Raw genomic sequence first — 25,507 nt, 5'->3', positions numbered from 1 at the left:
CTGACCTTAATCACACCGTGGATCAGGTCGGTGGACTATTACTCGCTCACTGTTGACTATTGGCAATTAGTTGTGATAGTCCACCAGCCTAAAGATGTCTTCCACAGAGGTGCAATGGAGGCATATTTGTTTTTTGAGGAGCAGCAGCCAGCTGGCCCAGGATGCTCGAGTGCCTTTGTGGTGTCAACTGGTCAGGATACGGCACAGCATGGATCATGTGTGAGCTCTAACTTCTTCAGAAGAGAAGAGATTCTCCATACCACCCCTGGAATCCTGGCTGTGGTGGCAAATGTTGTCACTAGCTTCACAGCAACATAAAAAAAAAAGGAAATAAGAGTCAATGGCAGCCTACTGCCTCCATAGAACCCTGCCGTTGTGCAAGCAGCAGAGCTGGAACGCACCCCACCACAACCCATCTGAACCCAACCTGCAGCTGCCACTTCCAAAACTACTTCCAGGAGCCACTAAGTAGCAACAGACGTCGAACCTATATGCTGGAAATAGATGTATAATACTAGCATCACACTTTTTTTCAGTTGGTAAAACACCAGTGTGATTTGTAACATTGAGAGTTTTGTTTCTAGTTACAAAAGCACATTTTCACACTCTCCCAGATGAATCCCCCCATTCAACATGGCTGTGAGGATTGTAGATTGCCTGGACCTTAACCGGTTATAACTTTTAGCAAATAAGATCTCTAATGGCAAACTATTTACCATTCAACTGTGCCTAAACTGCCTTTTCCTGCTGACTCGTGCCTAGTTCCATCCTGTTCCTCGTTACGGAACCTCACACAGGTCTGTATCACCCTATCACACTAGACTGTTTATCCTCACAACAGGCATTATTCATCCAGCAAGGCCAATTCACTTGTGTCCCTATTCTACAAGCAACAGCCTTGCCACAGTGAGTCATTCTGCTACACAATTGGGTATTCATCCATTAATGCACCATCACAAACTGCAGTACTCCCCCCAGTCAAACTCACGTGACAGTGAGTTCTTTATCAAGTAATGTCATGTGTTTTCAGACTTTAGTCACCAAGATACCTTGCATCAAATGTTTTGTTCCTAGCCATGTGATCTATCAAATTGTGTTACTGCCCTAGAGTGCCCTTTGTAGTAGGGATTTTAAAATGTATTTAAATATTCCCTCCACAGGACTTCAGCACTTGTTAAGTAATTTAATAACCCAACCAGAAGGAAATATAGCCATACAGCAGCGTTCCTAACATAGGGCACAATTAATCTACAAATAACTCTTTTAATAAGGGAATAAATAAGTAAAAACACAATGTTCTGAATTTTAGGCACTCTTCCTATTGCATGTGTATGCCCTCCCAATAATAAACTGGTTTCTGTGATGCTGTTTCAACTGGACTCTACCCTTGTAACCCTTACACTTCGGAGAGCATTCCATGCTAGCACCTGATGTGTAAGATTCTCCTGCTACAGTCACACTAAAGAAAGAATAAACACTACAACATCAAATTACTTTGCGTGCAAGGGTCAACCCACCTTTGTGCCCACCACAAAACAAAAGAGCACCCGATGACTACAATATATGGTCATGGGAGAAAAGCTGGTATGCAGTCAAAATAACTTCCACCAAATCATCTGGAAGGTCAACACCTCTTAGCTTGTCCCACTCAATCTCCATACAAGTAGGTGCACATGGGGGAATGTATGGGTGGAGCACTCAACCCTATTGTTGGGACAGTACATCCTCCTAAAGTGAAAGTCAAAGAGGAGAGCAGATGCTCAATACCAGAAGTGACCAATACAACCCGATACCTCTTGAGCCCTATCTCGGACTCTGAGGAAGACATGAGAACATAGGAAATGGTGGAACACGCACATTATGATCTAACGAATAAAGAACATGATTCTGAAGTACACCAAAGAGGAAAAGGCACATTTACGAAAAACCCCGAAGATTTCCTGGACCACATGTGAGTGAAGACACCGCTCGGGTTTAGTAAAATCTCCTAATGAAATCATCCTTTTGGATATTGAGTGAGCCTGTTAGAACTAAATCTCATTCCATGCTAACAAGTGCCAGACTCAGTGCCTCTAAGACGGAGTGTGCAAGCCCATGCCCCTCACGTTGGTACTTGGAGAAACCTCCCCCGATCAACAGCAACTTTCAGGGCAGATGATTCACATGCAGCTTCAACAGGTTTGTAGTGGTGCACCTCTAACTAGGACCATAGATCCCAAATCTTCACATTTCCAGAAAGCCGCCAACCTGAAGGACAATGCAAAGGCCACTAACATAGCAAATAATAAGTGTGCGCTGAAGAGTTTTCCACAAGTCAAACTGCTGTCGGTCAGCCACCACTTCAGAGAAGCTGCCTCCGAGATAACGATATTTTCTGAAAAACAGCCCAGGTTTCCCTGGAGGGCCCACATGTGATACTGAGCGAAACCGGTCCCAGGATGCTGGTTTCTGGTCCAGGGAAGACCTGGCCTGGCCGTTAAGGATGGAGTGCTCCCATAGGGAACACGGGCAAGACTGATTTGCATATGGCTGGGTCTAAAATGGAATGGCGTGGCGTGCAAAAAAACAATGGATTTAACCCAGATCTGTGACTAGGAGTGAATGTTTGATTAATTCAGCATTCCGTCCATCACCTGTTCTTTTTGCAGGTGTCAACAGGCACAGCAGGTGCAAAATTTAAGCTAATAGATGAAGAGCTTTCACATGAATCATCGGGATCATAATCTGAATACTTCTGGACTCGTTGAGGGGTAGGAAACTCCTCGAAAGCGACTGTGTCCAAAATCACGCATATCAAGGGCAATCTCTGCGTGAGGGGATGAGACTGGGACCCAGTGATGGAAAGTAACACTAATCAATGCTGGTGATCCAACACCAGCTAATGTGGCACAGTCCGCATAAACCAGGTGCCGAGGTACAGTAATAAACCCTGACCTGCGAAGATGAGCCACAGCCACTGATATAATCTTCAGTAAGACCAGAGGAGCAAATGTAGGGCAACAGGGTTGGACAGCAAATTGATACGGAGTGGCACCCACCACAAAGCATGAAGTATTTCTTGTGGGACCACAGTATAGGTACATGCAAGTGATCACCACAACTATGCACCATCCAGTCTCCTCAAACCTAGGCCAGCAAAATCTGAACAAGGGATAGCATTGTGAACTTCTCTTTCCCCAGGAACAAGTTCAACACTCAGGTTCTGATATCGGTCACAGACCCTGCCTTTCTCAGGCTTGAAGTAAATGGAACGTCAACTTTAATCTACCTTTTTGGCACCAGCTCGATTGCACCCTTGGTGAGCAGAGTCAAAACCTCTATGCTGGAGCGATCTGCGGAGACAGCTGGATAAAAAGCAGGATGTGGAAATGAGTGTCCTGGAAACGCAGGGCATACCCAAAATTATCAATCTGCAGCGTCACCGGTTCAAAGTAATGGAATGGCAGCAGTCCAAAAACTGGCGATCAAGTCCTGTGCTTTTCCTTTCCCCAACCTCTTACCAGGCGCTCAAGGGGAAATAAAGAGGTTCTGTCCAGGAGTTGGGGGGGGGGGGGGGGGAGGAGGGGTAGGGGGCTGCTGCCACCGCTGACCTTTTGCTCCATTGTTGCCACTGAAGCTGTGAAAGCTTTGCATGGGCTATTGCACCTATTATATGGCTGCGGCTGACAGAAAGGGAGGCCCTTATAGAAGCTCTGGAATTTGATACGTTTGATAAAACTGGCATACCGGGTAAGCCAAGCCCAGCAACAGCATCGTAGCATGGCTCTGCTTAAACTTCTATAGATTGGCATCTGCCTCACCACAAAAGTCAGCACTACAAAGAACAGGTACATAAAGCAGCCAAGACGTCTCGAGAACCCCTAAGAGCACATTCAGGCATGTGTGCAAATGAGATTTCTTTGCAAAACATTGCTGTTTGAACCAGGTTACCAAGGGAAAAGAGCCATGGATTCATCACAGAAAGCAGTTTACTTAAAGTGGAAGGACTGTTTGGGACTTGTTAGAACTCGGTCACATATCCCCTCACTATGGCCTCTCACAATATTAGCAATCAGACTTCCTGCAATGAAACTTTGCAGAAACCTCATGCAATCAAATTAAATAATTAATCATGAAAGACTTAAAGAATCATGAGATACAATGTTTGGGAACAACTCCTAAGTCCTGTGAGACATTGCTACAGTGGGGAAAAAACAAGAACACATTCAGGCTGAGCTAGTTTTCTCTAGTCTTCTTGAGGGATTGCGTAAACATTATTTTGACCCTAATCTACTACTTCTGCAGGGCATTTTTTTTCAGTATTGTGTTTAACTTACCCATCATGTTTTCATCCAGTGGAAGAGAAACTCCAACATCACAAATTTTAATTGCTTCAAAGTCACCTTTAATGACCACGTTCGAAGATTTGATGTCACCATGAAGCAGTTTCTTTTCATTGTGCAAATACTGAAAAAGTAGAAGAATGGTTAGTTAACACAAGGAAGAAAAGACAATTTACTTTAAACAATTAAAAAAGTACTAAGCAAATAGTGAATACAAGAGTCAGGATTTTAGAACTAACAAAAATTGAGAGCCAGCCTTAAAGGCACAACTGCCGCTTCATGGTGGATTTAACATGCAATCAGTCTCATGAACTGTACTCCGCAGTTCTCGTGAAGCGGACTTCCTAACGTAAGCATCATGCACAACTTCCTTGTTCGGCAGTAACTATGTGATGGACCAGAGTGTTGGGGTTGAGTTTGTTGTGGAACGTCACTAAAATGTTGCCAGTTCTTGAGTTCAGCAGCTAAGACAGTATGGAAGATAGGATGGTGATGAATGCTGTTCAAAAACACTGGGCAGCTGACATTTCTCGCTTGGTTAATACTTTGATGATGTGTCAGTGTTCGATCTGCATCCTTAAGGTGGTCTCTCCCCAGACTTTTTGCCATTTGCCTACCATTTTTGCTGATTCTTTTTGGTTGGCCTTAGAACTCTGAGCACTTTACTACTGGTAACCAGTGCTAAAGTGCATGTGCTTCTCCTCTAAACATGATGACATTGGTGTATACCCGATTGGCATATTTGTTGTACTGGTAGGCCCCTTGTAAGATGGTATTTCATATACACAGGGACTGTAGTTCAAATGCTAGAAGGGGGCCTGCAGCACTCACTGTGCACACCCACATCACACAATCACCAGATCTAAATTTTTGTACTATGAAGTAATGATCAGGGAGGCTATAGACACGCAGAAAGAAACCTTTAATGTACTCAGGGAGCTGAGCCGCCCGAAAGAACTTAGGACAGTGCAAATGAGGGTGACTGTGGAAAGGTAAAGGACTTCTTTCTAGCTAAGGGCAACAACATTATTATAGATATAGGTAACACTTGCATAACCCCCTGTCCTCTATCCATGGTGGACCCGCCTGATTTCCCATATTGTGGCCAAAGTAACGTCCGGGTCACCAGACGGTCCTTGCCCTCTGAGGATGTTTAAAATGGTTATTCCAGCGCTAGAGCCAGAGGTGCTACCCCTACTAAATCTCTTCGTGGCCACAGGGAAGGTACCCCACACATTTAAGGAAGCCATGGGGATTCCATTGCTTAAAAAAGCTTGGGCTGATTCTAACAACCTGAAAAACTTCCGACCCATTTCCCGACTTCCTTTCCTGGCCATAGTTCTCGAGCAACATGTGCTTAGAGCGCTCTCGTCCTTTTTAGAAGAACATCAGTTGCTACATATACGGCAAGCAGGATTTAGGGCCCACAACACCACTGAGTTGGTGATGCTCTCGGTGCTGGATGAATTGAGGCTTGCAGCTGATAAGAAGAACCCCTCAGCACTGATATTATTAGATCTCTCAGCCGCGTTTGACACGGTAAACATCGGGCAGCTGATGGCCTGTGTCTGGCGGCTGGGAATCACCGGGACGGCCCTCCAATGGATTACCTCCTTCCTGGCGGATCAGTCTCAAAAGGTCCAAATAGGAGAATATAGGTCCAGGCGGGGTGTCTTGCATTTGGGGGGTTCCGCAGGGTTCTGCGTTGTCCAACCTGCTATTTAATATCTACCTCCAGCCGTTGGTAGAAGCACTGGCAAAATTGGACTGTCAAGTGTTTTATTACACCGATGACACCCAGTTAATTGTACGAATTGATAATTCTCCTCAGGTACAGCTCAATGTTCAGAATATCCTCCGGCTCACTATGAACTGGATGACTGCTAACTCACTCAAGGTAAACCCTGATAAAACTGAGGTGCTTGCTCTCACTACAGATGCCTCACCTTGGTCCAGCCTCTTCTGGTCCCAAGAGCTGGGCACCACCCCGACTCCAGTTGCTAGCCGTAAGGAGCCTGGGTATCAAGCTGGACACTCAGTTAACTCTAAATAGTCCAGTGTCTGCAGTAGTGGGGAGCTGTACAGGCCTGATGCGACAACTCCGGAAGCTCGGGACCCTGTTGACATTTTCCACCATGCACACAGTCGTGACAGCACTTATCTTGTCATGCTTGGACTACGGCAACGCGGTGTACACAGGGCTCCCTGATAAACTCCTGGGGAAACTCCAGGTAGTCTTAAATGATGCGGCAAGGCTGATTTTTAAATTGCCAAGGAGAACGCACGCTACCCCCTGCTACAACAGTTACACTGGCTCCCTATCAAGCAGAGGGTCAGGTTCAAGGGCCTGTGAATTGCTCATAAAGCACTGTATGGAGCGGCACACTATTACATCAAAAAAAGTTTGCAGCCCTACGTGCCCGGACAGTGCCTCTGGTCATCCGAGGCTAGCCTGTTGGCCTGCCCGCTCTTTCATAGAGCTACATTGGGGGGGGGAGGGGGGGTGGCTTTCTTAGTGGCGATTCTTCAGATCTGGAACAAGCTACCGGATAGTATGCGCAGGGAAGCCACCTTACTCCCGTTCAGGAGGAAACTTTACTGAGGCTTTCGGATAATCCATCTTTTAGTGTGCTGTGGGTCGGCGGGCTAGGTCATCTTTGTTCTTGGTCTATGCTGCTAGGGCCTAGAGACCTTCTGGTGATTTGGCGCTCTACAAATATAAACTAACATAACCCACATAAGTAGCCTTTCAAACCTCCCAGGCCTGCCATTGTGTGTGTACCGTTTACTGCCACTTCGACTTGGCATTTAAAACTACTTGCCAAGCATTAAAAACCCCTTATAGTGCATATGTCACCCCTAAGGTAGGCCTTAAGTAACCCTATGGGCAGTGTGCCATATAAGTAAAAGGTAGGATGTCCTGGTAGTGACAATCACCCCAATCTGTTTAATACTACTGTGAGACCTACCCCTCTCCCAGGATAGCATTGGGAATTCCTGAATAGATTTATAAGCTGTAATTCCTGATCAGAGAGGAGTAACTTTTTAATGTTTCATATCTTTGGAACGGTAATGATAAATACTCCTTCCTGGTGAAGCTGGATTTAACATTACTATTTTAGAAATCACACTTATAGAAAGTGTAACTAAGAACAGGTGTTCACCTGGAACTAATTTCTTTTCATTTAGCTTTATTTCAGTTAAAAACGTATTACAAATCTGAGTCAATGTAATACAGTAAATACATGATCAGACCAACTTTGATCACAATGAGCATGGACTCAATTATATTGTATAAACATACATGTATCTTGGTCATCTTGCAATGCCCATGAATATCAACTTATTCTTCATACAATTCAAAAGCATATATAAATCAGGTCATTTATCAAAGCGATAAACTATAAAACACTTGAAAAACAATTCACAAATAAAAGAAGTTCAGTGCCAGCTTACATCCTAAGCCCTATATCTTATCTAGTTTACTTATGACTTCAAGATAGCAAGGCGTAAACTCAATTAAACACACTATTACCACGAATGGGTAATACATTGTTGACCTACCACGTGGTAAGCTCGATAGCCAATAAGCAAGAGCAAAGAGCATCGAAGCATACATCTAAGGTTGGCCTAAACGGTGTATATTCCAACTATATATTGTGTTAGCAGTAACAAACTTGCCAAAGTGAAAACCTCACTTGTACATATCTGTATTAAACTATACACAAATAAGAGACTCTTTGCAATATTCAAAAGGGATGAGGTTTCAGGAAGCGCCTTTGACCTAAACATCAACAATTTAGCAACTGAAACAACAATTAATAGATGGGGATCACCCCTACCAGCAGCCAATGAGCTTGTGAAAGCACTCAAGGACAAAGTACCAACCCTGAATTGAAAGTACAACTTCCATTCAAATGGTACCGTATTAGTATCCCAGTATGGTTCCAAGAGGCTGTAACATTTAAAATCCGAAAATTATGAAACTGATCTGCCGCTATGACTTCTCAAAGCCATTGCATAATGTTCTAGTTCGGGTGTTGACCACAACCTCCTCCAATATAGTCACTATATTACTTTAGGAACAATTTATTTTCTGCCCAGATCTAGCACTAGAGGTTTTAACAGCGTACTAGCAGGGATGCAAGTTAAATTTGTTATAAACTTATTCTCGGCAGTGGTTAGTAATTCTGAACCATACAGAGCAGGGCCCAATGCATTAGCATTGTTAAATGTGTAAAGTTGGGCCTATTGGTTTGGTACGGGGACAACTATGTTCCTTCAGAATGACCCCCACTAATCTGCCCGAGTATTAAGGATGTGGCGTCCACTTGGGATTTCCAAGACACATTGGACGTCAAAGCAACACCCAGGTAGTTAAAAACATGTGTGCGCTCGTGTGGCATACCGCCCAACATTATTCTTCCCCAATAACTTCTAGGTTGGTTAAACAACGTATTAGGTTTTTGAGGTGTTAATATCGAGGCCCCAAGCTTTGCAGAACTCCTCAAAAAGAAGCATAGAAATAAACAAGGGGTGAGTATGCAAACGTCATGGCAACACAGTTTTTGTCAAGAGCCAGCCAATTTTTCATTAGCTTATACAACACAAAAGGTAGATATGCAGCGCGTTCACTGTACACAATTAAGGTCTGACTCCTATTGATGTCGATAACCATTTATTGGCCTATGTCATTACTGGTAGACTAGGTACATCTGACCTTTATAAGCCAAGTAGCCAATGATGTTTGGAGAATTGCATTAACACAGGGCTATCAATGTAAATACAATGGCCATACGTAGGTGCCGGGAGTCGGATTGAGACTCTGATGCTGTTACTCACAGCTCATCGTGGGTTATTCAAATAAAGAAGCCCTCTTTTGAGCACGACCTTACTTTGTTTCGTGTGATTTAGATATTTGCGATTAATTGGAACCTTTCATGAGATGTTTTGTTTTGCCCGGCCCAATTAGGCTGGGACGGAATTATAACCAGTCAAAAGGCGCATAGACGTTTGCACCGTGTGGAAGCCCTGAGGAAGTCGCGGGCGTCTTGTCCCGAGCGACGAAAAAACGTGTTGGCTGGAGTCTCTACAAGAAATGCATTAAAATGATTCTTGTTTCTTATGTATTTATACTGATAGTCAAGTTGTTTACTTGTCTTAAATACTAGGAATGTGTGCCGGGACATGTTGTAAAATTGTTTATTGATCTTTGATCATATCTGGGAGGTGTTGGATGATTGCCTCTTTCCCGAGCACCTAGAGAGTTATCTCTTTCACTAAATACTTATCGTACTTAGTGAGCGCCACTACCACATAGGATATAATCATCCCAACGTGCTCGCACAATGGATTCGGTATGCACTCTGTGCCGTGGCCAATAATTGGGAAACTATCAACTATCAGCACGGTGGACAGAGATGGCCCGAAGGAAGACAATAAACTGGCCCAACGCATTCAGGAATGTGGACTCCGAATCAGAGATCTGTGATTTATCATTTCAATGGCCTATAAAAGTCAGATGTACCCAGTCAACCAGTATTGCCGTAGGCCAATCTTCAGTGACAACCATCCCCCAGGTTATGCTTCTGTCCTGATGAGACCCTAACATCTGCAAGTAGTGTTGCATCGCATTTGAACCAGTGCTTTGCCTCTCGAGATAGACGCACTGGACAGTGTATCGCCACCACTGAAGCTTGGGGCGATTGATGCATCCCCTCGACTGCGTGGCAGAAACGAGTGCCTTGCTCGACTCTGGCACCTGTCTTCGGATCCGAGGCATCTCCTTCGCTGCGCTGAGAAGATCAATTAATCTTGTTGTCTGCAACCAGAAAAAGTACTTTGTTCACCGGGGCCTGCAAGGGTCCTGTAGCCGGCCGGCACTCCATCGTGGTCAGCCCAAACTTTGACTTTGCCCCAGTCCAGCGCAACAAAGCAACCTTTTCAGCGCTACTTGCCTCTAAGTGCTTTACTACATTAATTCTTTGAAAATTCAATCTCTCAACTTCTATTAATTAGATTTTTGCCATTTTTGTCTTGTTTATAATACAATCTATTTTTATAAGCCTGTGTGGAGTCTTTGTGGTGTATTCATGGTGTTACTGTGTGTGTGTTGCACAAATACTTTACAAATTAACTAGATAGAGAACACTGATTGCACTGTGCCAAGCTACCAGAGGGTGAGCACGTGTTATCTTTTAGTGTGTAGTTAGCTTTCCCTGACTTGAGTGGTGGTTCCAGCCTGGGTGCATATCTCAGCCAACCAGGAAACCCATTTCTAAAAGACAGCATGCAGTATGTTGTGGAACAGATGATGGAATGCATGGTTCAGTCCATAAGGAGCGAGGAGGTGAGAGGGTTGGTTCTGCTTTGAAGTGGTTGCAGTAACTGAAAATTCTATTAACCTCCTATTTCTGTCTTGATTTAAAGGTATTCAGTTAAACTAGAAGAATTGGGTTGTGGTATTCCAAAGAGTCTGGTCCATAACCTCAATGTCACCCTCTTTCTGTATTTCAATTCTACTAGCCATATTTTGCTGGTCAAGCTGGATATAAGGTTTCTGGTTGGGATACAATGGTGTAACTTGTTCTAAAATATTCCACTTTGGTCCCAGAAGGCCCTATTCAACAAGTGGAATGTTTTGAATTTGATGCATTCTACCGCCAGGAAGCAAATGAGAGGGATCAGCAGAGGGTTTGAGCCTTTTGTCGATTTTCAGATTCAGCTACATTATGGTTGCCTGATTCAGAATTACATTGTTTTTTTAAGGTAGATTAAGGTAAATGATATTGCCTTAGGCGAAATGTACAAAGAAAAGAGATGCATTTGCCTCTATGAGGTGACTAAAAGTAAAATGAACCAGTTTCCATAGCATATTCAACTGAAAATGCTCCCCTCACTGCTTTTCTACATGGAACGAAAGACCGGAACCAAATAGAATATCAGAATTTCTAACTGTGTTTACAGTGTTAAGTGTATCATGCAAGTATCTTGCAATGTTGGAGGTTATCATGTCTCTTTGGGCAGAGAGACTGTCATGGTGATGCTTGAGTACATTAACATGTCTGTTTGGGCCGAGAGACCGCCAAGGTGATGCTTGTATACATTAACATGGCTCTTTGGGCAGAGTTAACTGCTTGAGTACAAGGGAAAAAAACTAATAATGTAACAATATGAAAGGTAGAGAGCAACTGTTCTCCCACTAATGAAAAACACTTTTGTTTTTATCTGGTTAGACAGAGAAACCTGTCCCGCCTTAGGGTCAGTTTTGCAAGTGAAGTTGGATATAACTTATGTCCACATAAATTTGAAAAATGAAGATGATTGTGTAAGCTGGAGTGTTGCACTATAGTGGAGACTTGGAGAGACGTGGAATTTGTGTTAGTCCCTGTCAAAAGAGCCAAGATGATCCTCAATGATTCAAACACAGAGCAAGTGCCTCTGTCAGGACTGAAACCCGATTAGTGATCATTAATTACGCTGTCTGCTACCATAAAATTCCACTGCTGTTGTGCAAACTTTGTTTCTTGTACTTTTTTGGATAGAATATGTTATATATTGAACAGTAATTGGTATTGCCCCTTGGATTTGTTGACTCGCTGACACTTCTCCCATTTTGCCAATTGGTTTTACCAAATTTTTCATTTAAGTTGCTTAACATTCTTTTGAACTTGTCAGGTTGCATGGTTAGAAGAGGAGTTATATGACAGAGCTGGTTATGAACCTTTAATGTTTTTAAGAAAGTTAATAATCAAGTGTCCAGAAAATGAACAAGTTACTTATCTTCTGTAACACCTTTTCTGGTGGATTCTCTATCCGCAGGTTCCACACCTTCGAACAGCCACAGGCTCCACACTGGATCCAGAGGTTTTTTTCATAGCAGAGCTCCTGTGCACCACTAAGTGGCATCATGCAGCTCGGTTGTCTCCACACCGCTCCAAAAGGGACAAAGTGTAGCCACATATTAGATCCCACCTCTTCAGCACCGACATCCGTTTCTCATCTTTACCCTTTCCATGCTCTCAGACATAGAGCATGAATAATTGTTGGCAACAGTGTGATGAATACTAACTTGGGCCCTTTTTAGATGTTAAAAAGAGGCCACTCTACAGAACAGAAAGGTGGGAGGACAGTGCGATTAAGTAGAGTATCCACCAGAAATAGCGTTACCGAAGGTAACAAGTTCTACTGATGGATACTTCTAACCACTAATTACTCACCTTAACAGATACCAAAGCAGTATCTCCTAAAGGTGGAGTGGTCTCAAACTAAAAAGTCTTGCAGGAGTGAGCAGGTGAAATGTGCTTCCTGCTGAACCTGGCTAACAAAACAGTATTACTTTGTGCATGTATGCATTAACACCTACGTCGCAGCCTGGCATGTGTCACGGACAGGCACTTCGAATGCCAATGCAGTGACAGTAGCCTAAGTGGAATGAGCTAGTATAGCTTCCCAATGCTGTTTCTTGGCCAGTGCGTAGCCGCTTTTCATAGGGAGGACCTTTCCACATCAACAAGATCCTGTTCTGTACTGTACTGTCTTCCCTTTTTTCGCACCACAAAAAGCTGATCATCCACTTAATAGTCATTGCTATGATCAATTTAAAAGCTTAAAGCCTTTTCAGGGTCCAATCGATAGAGCCTCTACTCTTTGAATGGATGAGAGGGAGCAAAAACCGCTGGTAAGAATGATTGATTGCTGAATGTGGAAGGGAATCACGCTTTTTGGAACCAATTTGTCTGGAAAAAAGGTGGTGTAGGGAGGTTGCACTCCGAGTACCTGTAGTACACTCACAAGAAGAGCTGAGGTAGCCGCAATGAGAAAGACTGACTTCAAAGTAAGGAGACGTGGAGAGCTTCCAACTCTAAGGGCATAAATGTGAGAAACTTAGACTAAATTAGGTCTCAATATGGCATCACAAACAGCAAGGGAGGAAACATGCGTCAAACCTTCAATAAACCTCCTTTGAACAAGAGGAGTTGGTCCAACAACAGAAAGAGGCTTGTGAGGTAGAAAAGGAAAGTGTACTGGAGTACCTTGGACCATTCTAGCCAGAATGCATCGCCCAATCAATGTTCTTGCGAAAACTAAGTAAAATTGTGGACATTGCACACCGAAGAGAGAGAAAAGGGCCAACCAGGGTTCTCCCCGCTTTTGGAAAATGCACTTCACCTCCTTGGGATACAGACGCCACTTGTGATCTCCTAGACAACATCTGATCAGTTGTCTGCTTTGGAATGCAGGAACCCTGCTAGGTGATTTGCATTAGGAATATGCCCTGGAGCATCAACTACTACCAGAGATGCAAAACCTTCTGTCATCTGACTCTACTCCACCCTGCTTGATGAAGTACCACATGGCCATGGTGTTTTCTGTGAGAACCTGCACCAGCTTTCACATGAAAGAGGACAGGAAGGCCTTCAGAGCCACATAAACGGCCCGTAGTTCAGCAGACTGATGTGAAGACGGCCCTCTGCCTCTGACCTCCATCTGCCATGATAAACTACCCAGACCAACAGTGACAGGTCCTTCACCACCATCAGCACTGGGTAGGGAAAGGAGACCGCTGGACCAATTGAGTTGAAACAGCCACCACGTTAGATCTCAAGCTTTGTTCCCGAAACCTGAATAGTGTCAGTAAGGTTGCTTTGATGATAGGCAAACTAGAACTTCAGGTTCAATTGCAGAGCAGGCATGTAACAACGGGCATGGTTGTTTAGGAGAATGCACAAAGCAAAGAGGCCTCAGAGCCGCTCTCACTATGATACAGGACTGACCCGGAAATATTGGCATTACAGCTTGAAAGTCAGAGACTAGATATTGTGGAAGAAAGGTTCTGACCTCCACTGTGTCCAGGATTCCCCCAGAGAATGCAAGTCTCTGCAAAGGAATCCGATGTGTCTTTGGCTCAGGTACAATGAACGCACCAAGATTTCAATCTGCCTTTTTCAAGAGGTGGTCAACGACAACCCTGCCTTCAGCATCCAATTGTCAAGGTAAATGAATACAGGGATTCCTGAACTCCGAAGATGGGCAGCGAGCTCCGCCACCACTTTTTTGAATACTCTAGGAGCGCTGGTCAGCCCGACAAACTGAAAATGCTCCTGGTCTACCTTAAACCACAGATATAGTCTATGGGACTGCAGGACAGGTATATGAAAATACCCGTGTTGCAAGTCCAATGAAACCATCCAGTCACCCAAGTCCAGAGCCGACAGTATCTTGCCCAACGTGAATGTTTTAAATAAGTTCTTCTGAAAAAGGCATTCAAGGGTGAAAATCCAGGACAGGCCTGATGCCCCCAACCTTTTTCGAAACAAGGGAATAGAGAGAGAAATAACACCAGTCTTTTTTCAAATCGGGAGCCATCTTGATGGCACTCTTCGAGAGCAATAGTTATTCCTCCTGCAGAATGGACAGGCGATCTTCCCATTTAGATTTCTTGATAATGGGCAGGGAGGAGCGATAAGACAGGGCATAGCCATTTTGAATAATCGGTAAGATCCATCCGTCTGAATTGATGGACTGCCAACCCAGGAGAAAATAAGGAGCTCTGACCGTCACTTGGGGCAACTGAAGGGGCTTATTTGCAGTTGTAGCAGGGACGGAGAAATTGATGCCTCTGCTAGCCTGCACATTGCCTTTTCAATCCTCGAAATGGGCTGCCTGCTGAATCACTGGCTGGAATGGCTGTCTGTCTATATGTTTAATTATTTTTACCCACTGTAGACTGGTGCCTATACATTGACATATCATAATGAATAAGCTACTTACCAGTATGCATCTGTTCTTGGCATGTAGGGCTGCTGACATTCATATCTGTGCATAGATCGCCGCCTAGTGTTGGGTCCGGATGTTTGCACGGTTGTTGTCCTGGAAGAGTCTTCGAAGTATCCTGAGATAGGTGACTCCTCCCCTGGACCACAGTGCGCATGGGCATCCTCTCCATCCTCAGATTGTTTTTCGCCATTGTGGCAGTGATGGAGTAGATACAGAAAGTGATGACCATGCTTACAGTAATTCTGAGAGCTGCAGCTGCTACAGGCGCCGGGGAGGAGGGTGGGCGATATGAATGTCAGCAGCCCTACATGCCAAGAACAGATGCATACTGGTAAGTAGCATATTCAGTTCGAGGCATGTGGGCTGCTGAATTCATATCTGTGCATAGAATATATAGCAGTACCCTCTATTAGCGGCGGCTACCAGTGCCAGCTGCAGCGGTCTGAAAAAGAGTTTTGAGAACAGCCTGTCCTACAGCTGCCTGCTGTTTTGATTGCACATCTACACAATAGTGTTTGGTAAATGTATGTGTAGTGGACCAGGTGGCTGCTCTACATATATCATGCAAAGGAATGTTTCCCAGGAAAGCCATGGAGGCCCCTAACTTACGTGTTGAGTGGGCTCGTGGGGGAATCGTTAATGTGCGTTTAGCTTTTTGATAGCAAATTTGAATACATTTAACGATCCATCTGGCTATACCTGCTTTGGAGATGGCGTTACCTTTGTGGTGTGGGGCAAAGGCAACGAAAAGTTGTTTTGTTTTCCTAAAGACTTTAGTCCTGTCTATATAGTACATGAGGGCTCTCTTTACATCTAGTGTATGGAGTGCTCTTTCCGCGACAGTTTGTGGGTTTTGAAAGAAAACAGGCAGTTCGATAGTTTGATTCATGTGGAACTGCGATATCACCTTGGGCATGAATTTGGGGTTGGTACGTAGTACGACCCTGTTGGCGTGAACCTGTATGAATGGCTCTTGAACGGTTAGTGCCTGGAGTTCACTAACTCTCCTCAAAGAAGTGATCGCTACTAGGAAAGCTACTTTCCAGGTGAGGAATTGAATCTCGCATGAGTGTAGAGGTTCGAAGGGTGGACCCATCAGGCGTGTGAGGACCAAGTTGAGGTTCCACATTGGAGCTGGTGGGTGGCTTGGAGGAATTACACGTTTGAGTCCTTCCAAGAATGCTTTGATGGCAGGCACTCTGAATAAAGAGAGGTGCTGCCTGTTCTGGAGATAGGCTGATATTGCGGTCAAATGGACACGTATTGAGGTGTATGCCAGATTGCATCGGTATAGGTGTAAGAGGTAACAAATTATGTTTTGGATGGATGCGTCTAGCGGGTTAATGTCATTGTTATTGCAATAAATGACGAACCTTTTCCATTTGGCTGCATAGCAAGCTCTGGTAGTGGGTCTTCTAGCTTCCTTAATGATGTCCATACAGTCAGGTGGCAGGTTTAGGTAGCCAAACTTTGGTGGCTGTGTCTGCTGAGCAGATCCCCCATCTGGTTGTCCTTGCCGGGGAGGTGTTCCGCCATGAGGAACATGTTCCTCTGAATGGCCCACTTCCACATGCTCTGAGCCAGATGAGACAACTGTGGAGAGTGTGTTCCTCCCTGCTTCTGTATGTAGTACATGGCAGTCATGTTGTCCGTCCGGATCAACACGACTTTGCTGCACAAATGTACTTTGAATGCTTTCATTGCCAGGAAGATTGCCATCAGTTCTAGAAGGTTGATGTGCATCTTCTTTTGTTGTATTGTCCATAGTCCCTGCACTGTGTAGTTGAGTACATGAGCTCCCCATCCCTGGAGAGACGCGTCCGCTGTCAGTATTATTTGTGGAACAGGCTCTTGGAACGGTCGGCCCTTGCAAAGGTTTTGTGGATTCTACCAATGCAGAGAGTTGTATGCCCGACCGCTCACCAACACTAGGTCTTTTAGTTGCCCGTGAGCCTGATTCCATTGACGTGCTAAGCATCCTGAAGCGGGCGCATATGTAGTCTCGCGTGTGGGATTATGAAAATGCAGGAGGCCATCATGCCTATCAACTGCATGAACACTCGCGCAGGAAGGGAGTGTTGGGGTTTGAACTTGGAAATCAGCAGTTGCATGCTGTTGATCCTCACTAAATTTGGCTGAGCTGTGGCTGCCAGAGTGTCTATGGTCGCACCTAGGTACTGTTGTACGTGTGCGGGTTGGAGATGTGATTTCGGATAATTTAGTGAGAACCCCAGACTGTGAAGAAGGTGAATGGTGCAGGACATGTGGCTGGCACATTGCTGGGCTGACTTTGCCTGAACAAGCCAGTCGTCCAGGTAAGGGTAGACGTGAATGTGTTGCCTCCGTAGATGTGCAGCCACAGTAGCTAGGCACTTTGTGAAAACTCTGGGTGCTGTTGTCACGCCGAAGGGAAGAACCTTGAATTGGTAGTGCTGCCCTTGAATAGTGAACCGGAGATATTTTCTGTGTGAGGGGTGAATGGGTATGTGGAAATACGCATCTTTGAGGTCTAGCGTGGCCAGGAAGTCTCCCTGTTTGAGCAGCGGGAGGACTTGTTGTAGGGTGAGCATGTGGAAATGCTCTGAGAGAATGTAGCGGTTGAGGGGTCTCAGGTCTAGTATAGGTCTGAGTGACCCGTCCTTTTTTGGTATTAAGAAGTACAGGGAGTACACCCCCGTACCTTGCTCGTGGACGGGTACGACCTCTATTGCGCCTTTTTCCAGCATACTTAGCACTTCCTGCTGTAATAGCGCTAAGTGCTCTGAGGACATAGGACGGTGTTTTGGCGGTATTGTGGGTGGAGTGGAGGTTAATTCTAGGCAGTAACCGTGTTTGATAATATCTTTGACCCACCTGTCCGTGGTGATGTTGTTCCACGTGGACAGGAACCTTTGTAGCCTTCCCCCGACAGGTGTTATGTGGTCGGGAGGAAGGGAGAGGGCGTCACTGTTTGTTCTTGGGGGAGGACCTGGTATTGCCGTATCCGCGTCCTCTGCCCTTTGTGCTGGAGCCACGATAACCACCCCGGGTGGTTTTTATCGTAGGTACTTTGTGTGTTGCCCTTGTTGTAGGTTTGCTGTGACCCCTGTCCTCTACCTGCTCCTCTATTTCCGGGGCGACGAAAGGAGCCACTCCGAAAGGTCTGCGTTTGGAGAGCCCCCATGGACTTTGCAGTGTCTGTGTCCTGTTTTATTTTTTCTAGTGTGGTGTCAACTTCTGGTCCGAATAAGTAGTCGGGGTTGACCAGCTGATTGAGGATGTTATTTTGAACCTCAGGTTTGAATCCGGAGATTCGTAACCAGGCGTGTCGTCGTAGCATGACGCTGGTGTTTATTGCTCTGGCAGCTGTATCTGCGGCATCCAGTGCACACTTAATGGATGCGTTCGTGAGGAGTTGTCCCTCCCTGATGAGGATCTCTGCTCCCTCTTTGTATTGGTCAGGGAGATGTTGGAGTAGGGTTTCTAATGTGTCATAGTGTGTGCGATCGTAGCGAGCTAGGAGCGCCTGGGTATTGGCAATACGCCATATGTTAGCTGCCTGGGCTGCAACCCGTTTGCCGGAGGTCTCTAGCACCTTGGACTCTTTGTCCGGGGGAGGAGCATCCCCAGTTGTCTGCGAGTGCGCCCGTTTGCGAGCATTAGCGACTACGATGGAATCCAGAAGTAACTGGCCTCTAATGTACGTAGGGTCTCCAGGCGCCGACCTATATTTCTTGTCGATCCTGGGGTTTATTACTCTTGCCCTGGTGGGTTCTTTGAAAATGTCCTTTGCTGGTTTGAGGACACCTTTCAACATGGGTAGAGTTTTGATATTCCTTTCTGAGGATGCGAAAGTATCCATTAGAAAATCGTCCTCGATTGTGTCAGAGTGGAGTTGCACACCATGATTGGCCGCAGCACGTTCAATGAGGGCGTTGAATGCGGCAGTGTCCTCTGTGGGAGACGTTTTCGCGCCATATAGCTGCGTGTCCTGTGTATCCATAGGTGCACCCGGGTCTACAGGGTCATCCCAAGCCTGGTCAGGGTCCTGTTGGCCTTCAGGGTCCATCTCTTTGGGGTAGGGGACGTCGTCACCCATGTAGTCCTCCAAAACGGAGGTTTCGGAGGGTGTCGGAGAGAAGGGCTGTGGATCTAGGTAGGAGGTATGGAGACGTTCGTAAAGAACTGGTTCCGAATCTGCTGGCAGCTTTTTCTTTAGCGGGATCCGGTAGGAGTCCAAAGCTCGCTCGGAAGATATTCTCCGCTTGTGGAGCATAATTCTGCCGGTGTCGGCATCGATGATGGTGGACGGTGACGTCTCCGTAGGAGAGCGGTCGGCAGGTGTGATCCTAGTTTGGGTGACACGTGTTCTGATTTCAAACATTTTGGGCGCCATGGATGGCGGCAGGCCAAAAGTGATGTCGGGTGTTGCAGGAGAAGCTTTTTGAGCTTTTTTCAGCTCGGAGCCCGACGTGTCCTGGAGGGCTGCCTTTTCTTTGATGCGTTGCAAGGACGCTGCAACTTGTCGCACCTGGAACGCCGACGGTTCTTTGGCGCCGAGCGGTTCTGTAGAGGCAGGCGTGGACTTCTTCGGGGCCACGGGGTCATCGAGTTGAGGAGAGGTAGTAGCCGTCGACTGCGTCGATGATTGGGCCTTAGGTGCTGCTTTTGAAGTGGTGTGCGACGCAGCGGCCATTTTGACCTTCGTGGCCGGAGCCGATTGTTTCGGTGCCGGGTGCCGAGGCGGTTTGGTGGTACCGATGGCCTTTTTCCATGTGTCGGCGCCGACGTCGGCTGCTGCGAGTTCGGCACCCAAGTCCCGTTTGGTGCAGTCGGTGCCGACGGGTTTGGCTGGCGTCGAAGGTGTAGTGGGCTTCGATCCGACCAGTGTCACTTTCAGTTTCGGTTTCTGTGGAACCGATACGACTTTTGGTTTCGGTTTCGAGGAAGGGAAACCAGTCGTTTTGGGCACTAATGGCTGTCGCTGAATGTCCGAGGCCGGGCCCGAGGGCGGGGCCGAAGAACTGCGGGATAGGTCTTGGGTAAGGCCCGAAGGCGATACCTCGACCGGAGCCATAGACTAACGCACTGGGATATCCTCCGTCTGTACGGGTAGGCCTTGCTCGTCACCGGAGCTACTTTCTTCGGCCCCTAAGGCCTCATCGTAGTCTCCTACCTCGGTGTCGGCTTCATCCCTGTGAAAGAGTTGTTCTTCGATGTCTTCCGATCCGGAATCGTGTTCGGAAGCGGGGCTGGAGGGTAGGTTCTCCACGCCTTCCACATCTTCGTCCTCGGCACTGAAGATGTTGGTCGGGGCCGGTGCCGCTTGCTGCGCTTCAAGTCTCGCTGCTAGTCGATTCCGGAGAGTCTTTTTGGATCGGAATCGGGCACAGGCCATACATGTGGATTCGTCGTGATCCGGTGAAAGGCATTTGTTGCACACCGGGTGGACGTCGACATGGGGATATTTCGCATTGCAAACAGGACACCGCTTGAATGGTGTCCTCGATTCCATCGTCGATGTGGGGCCGATGGTCGGATAGGATGCGAAAAAGTTGTTTTTGAAGTCAGTAAACTAACAAGTAACTGTCGATACCGATCGGGAACAGTACCGACGCGAACTAAAGGCCTTTTGGCCTGAAAAAAGTTTTCCCTAACTTGAGTCAAGATAAGCACATCCGAACCCAATGGCGGAAAAAAACAATCTGAGGATGGAGAGGATGCCCATGCGCACTGTGGTCCAGGGGAGGAGTCACCTATCTCAGGATACTTCGAAGACTCTTCCAGGACAACAACGTGCAAACATCCGGACCCAACACTAGGCGGCGATCTATGCACAGATATGAATTCAGCAGCCCACATGCCTCGAACAGGAGGTTACTCAGACAAGAATTAATGAAATTATTGTTGAAATTAATGGTTGACTGGAAGATTCGTAATGACGAGCCCCAAAGAAGGCCATCTTTTAATGCCCCAGTAAACACCATACCGTAATCCAAATGGCATGCAGTCTACTGCAACCAACAGACCAACTTTCCCGTAGTAGGCCATATGTGATGTCTGGAATAAAGAATAAGAGGGAAGCACAAATATTTTAGTTCCCAACAAAGACAAACATTGCCTTGCTGTGTTGGATTACTTTTTGATAAGGGAAGCCAGGCCCATTTACCAGTAGTCAGATTGGTAAACCTTTGTAGGAAACTGGGTTTCTGTTGCAATTATCCTCCCACTTATTTCACCCTTTTAGCTACTAGATGCTAATTTTCAACTTGGGCAGTGCACTGAGGCTTGCTAACCAGACCTCCGTGCCAGTGCTCCTTCCCCAAAACTAGGTGTTGTCTAATTGTGCTACAGGTGGCTAAGGACTTTAGCACCCATTTAAGTCCCTAGTAAATGGTGCCACAGGTACCTAGAGCATGAGTACTAAAGAGGGTCCCAAGGGCTGCAGCATATCTTATGCCGCCCTAAGGGACCCACACACAAATATCACACAGACTGCTATTGCAGACTGCATGACATGGTGCAAACCATGAGTGAAAACAGGATATGGCACACTCCTGTGTGTCATGCCATAATCACTGCATTTAATATATGAAAATCATCCCTACAGCCGGCCTTGAGCCCTAAGGCAGGGTGCATTATATTTTACGTGAGGACCTATCTGCATAAGCAGAAATACCCCTGTGATGTCTAGCTCTATTACTGGATATTGCAAGTGAGCATGGAAGTCATCTTAAGGTATTTACTGGGCATTGGTCAAAACGAGTTCCCCAGCTACATAACGGCTCTACTGAAACATATGGTGTTTGGTATCAAACACCTCATATTAATACACCCACACTGATTCCAGTGATGAATGTATCAATACATGCACCCAGAGGGCACCTTAGGAGTACCCCCTGAAACCTACCAGCCCTCTAGTGTGCTGGTTGACTGGTCCAGTCCAGTCTGCCACCACAGAAGAGTTTCTGATCCCCAAGGTTGAGAGTCCATGTTCTCAGCAGGTCAGGAACAATGCCTGTTCTGGTGGGAGTTGTTTTACACCTCTTTCAGTAAGGCTGGTAAATTAGCATTCCAAGGCAGGGAGCTTCAGAGAGCCCACCGCCTTTGGAATGCAAATCTGGCTGCCCTCAGAGGTGAAGGGATACCTAACCCCCTGACCAGGGCCCATTTGGCACAAGGGAAGGCGAGAAAAGTAGTAGTCGGAGAGGCGTGTCCACCCTCAGGCTAGTTCTACCCCAAGGTGGGCCACCTGATGTGGATATGGCGAAATCCACAGCACCATAATGGCTGCACTGAAGACTGGGAAGTGTGGTATCAAACTTCTCAGCACATTACACCCACACTGATGCCAGTGTGGGATTTAATGTAAAATGCACCACAGAGGGCATCTAAGAAAAACGACCAACTACCAGTGACCTGACAGAGTGGCTGCGCAGGCTGCCGCCACCATACATGTTTCTGGACCCCTGGATCGAGAGCCTGCTGCTCTCGGGGGCCTGAAACAATGCACATCCTGGGACGAGGTGCCAAGCCTCCTCCCCCAGGATGGGCGGGGTTCACAAAGGAGAAGCTTCAAAAGCATGCCGCCTTTGTGAGCCTCTCCAGACCATTTGCTGCTTTCAGCAACTGGTCCCCACTGGCTCTATCCCCCACTTTGGACGGGAGAACCGGCGGGAAAAACAAGTGAGGCAGATAGGTGTGCCTACTTCTGCCAACTCCACCCCTAAGGTGGGGGAGGCGAGGTGAAGCACAACATCGAGTCCCCGCCATCTTGAGGATGGGGGGACCCAACCAACCAGGGACAGGCTCCTGTCCCCCCTCCCACTGGAGAGTAGCAGAAAAGGGGGTGTACCCACCCCAGGGAAGGGACCCATTGGTCCCTGCCCTTTACCTACCTGTAACGCCCCTAAATTTAGTATTTAGGGGCACCCTGAACGTTCCTTCCTCAGATCCAGCAACCACAAGAGGACCAAAGGTGTCTCAAGCATTGCGAGACCTCAGCCCCCTGGTTGGTTCAGCCTGACTGATCTCCCAGACCCAGCTTTCAGCCTCTTTGCAACCAGACCATTCCCCATTAAAGTGAATGGGCAACCCTGAGCTGTAACACAACTCTACAACCAAATGCCCCAGAGCCTCCCGAGGTGACCTGTTGGTGTGGCCTTGAACCTTGCCCCATACTCACCTTAAGTCCAGGAGATTGGTCCCATAAGTCACTGTGAAGTGCCTGAATGCAGTACATGTTTTTCCTCTAATAGGCTAACATTGGGCACCCAAGGCTAAAAAGCTCCTCTGCACCCAGCTGCCCCCGTGCTGCCCGAGGTGACCTGTTGGTGCTGCCTTGGACCTTGCCCCATACTTACCTTGAGTCCAGGAGATTGGTCCCCTAAGTCGCTGTGAAGTACCTGTATGCAGTGTATTACTTTCCTCCATAGGATAACATGACCACTTCAGAAATTGCAGTGTCCGTTTTTGAAAACTGTAAAAATTCATAACTTGAAACATACTTTTTTTGATGATCTTGGTGCCTAAAGTTATATAAAGATAGGTGCTATTTTTATAAATTGGTGTTGCATTTCTTTGAGTGTGTATCTCACTTACTACCTTAAGTATGTGCAATACATGCTTAGCACTACCCTCTGATATGCCCAACTGCTCACCCACACTACCACAAAAGAGCATTTGGGTGTCATTAGTGCCTCTGTAATTCCTTCGGGGTCTGCCTGGACTCTACATAGTGGATCTCTTTTTAGTCCACTAGATCAAGACCCAGCTTCCTACAACCTCTGCCTAAAGCAGGTTGAAGTTGAAGGGCCATTATAAATAAGATGCTCTGCAAGTAGTCAATTAGGACTACTTAAATCGCTCAACGATAGACCTACGTACTGAAGCAGATAAAGTACAGATGCTGTTACTTTCCATGGGTTATCCTCAACAGTGCTTTTAGTAATGAATCATCCAGGCAAGGCAATATGTGAAGTTTTGAGTGTCTGATTTGTGCTGCTACAGGGGTCATACACTAGGAATATTCTTGGTGCAAACTTCATGTTTGTCCCCTGAATATAAAACCCCAACATTTAAAAGTGGCTGGGATAGATTGGTTAAAAGGGAGTTAACTTCTTTGAGGGAGGGAAGACTTAAAAATAGACTTGGTGGGAAAGGGAAACCATGCCTGCATTGTTACTGTAATAAATGACAGTTTGTTTAGGCACGTGTTCAAATGTCAAGCCCAGGATAGTCCTCATTCGTTCTCTTTTTACCCCTAACAAAAAAGTACTTGGAGTAAAATTCCTCTTGATAATGGTTTTTTGGAAACTTTCCTATTGCATCTTTTAGAAGTACAGACATGACCTGTTTTCTCCAGGTTCTTTAAGGGCTCATGATTTTACTTTTTTTTGTGTGAAACTGGTGGGAGCCGTTTGACAAATTCTAATGAATGCACAAATTGGACAATATCTAGCACTCATTTGATGTGTAAGACTTTAGCCAAATTCAGCCCTGTATTGGTGTGGTACAAGTGGGGTTAGCTATCTGAAAACAGTTATGTTTTTACTGCAGACTCCTGGATACTGTTCAAGCAGGGAACTGAACCCTACCCTTCTCAGTGGGTGTGAAGGATTGAGTTCAACATTAGTACATTGGTAACAGTATCCTAGTTGATGAATGGTAAAAACATGATTTTCTACTCAACGATTGTCCACCTCACCCGTTGAAAGGAATACCCTCTTCCATCTTGAAGTAGGGGGCATATTGCATCTATTTGGATTCTGGTACGAAGAGAGGGGTCTAAAATCGTAGTGTGGATCCTAACACCTCAGCCGAATCGGCCACCTTAGCACTGATGTACTGGCTACCAGTTTAAAACCTGAAGTGATAATATCTATTTGGGTATTTCCACGTAGAAACCACCCCTCCCCACCACTTACATAAAATGGTCTTCCTATTGACTCTTACATGGTTAGTAATCATATACGCAAAAGAAAAAGTTTCATTCCAAATTTCTTGATGGTTTTAGCAACAGTGGATGTCACCTTTTAAACCAAAATAATCTATGCATCTCCTTCTCTATGTAGAAACTGAACATGGTGTAGCTAGGTTTCTGCATTCTAACAAAGGACTTCACTTTGCAATCGCACACCAAAATGATAAATTTCAACTGAGAATACCGTTAAAAGCGAGTCACCAGGTATAGACTCTTGAACCCAACAACGCTCCAGAGCATGGAAAACCACTTTATCCAAAACTTCTTGAACACAGCTCATTGTAAGGACTTGAATCCCTGTTGCATATAAACAGGAAACAAAAAAATCCCAAATGGAGTTTAAATTAGTGGGATTTTGGAAATCACTTTGATAAGTTTTCTTTCAAGTTTATTTACTAGAATGATTGATAACCTTACAATCATCTGTACGCAGCAGGTCAAAAGT

General features: G+C 45.9%; 1 protein-coding gene across 2 annotated transcripts in view; it reads right to left on the bottom strand.

Annotated features, from left to right (window-relative positions):
* PBK (PDZ binding kinase) overlaps positions 1 to 25,507 on the bottom strand; it is a 180,372-nt gene that overhangs the window by 5,394 nt on the left and 149,471 nt on the right. For both annotated transcript variants that reach the window (XM_085613123.1, XM_085613124.1), the window contains one exon: positions 4,317 to 4,446. In XM_085613123.1, coding sequence (XP_085469249.1) covers positions 4,317 to 4,446 — 130 coding nt within the window. The remainder of the gene's footprint in view (positions 1 to 4,316; positions 4,447 to 25,507) is intronic.

The sequence above is a fragment of the Triturus cristatus genome, chromosome 6, assembly GCF_964204655.1.
Source record: "Triturus cristatus chromosome 6, aTriCri1.1, whole genome shotgun sequence".
Classification (NCBI taxonomy): domain Eukaryota; kingdom Metazoa; phylum Chordata; class Amphibia; order Caudata; family Salamandridae; genus Triturus; species Triturus cristatus.
Note: the sequence above shows the minus strand (reverse complement) of the source record. Positions and strands in the feature narration are given on the sequence as shown.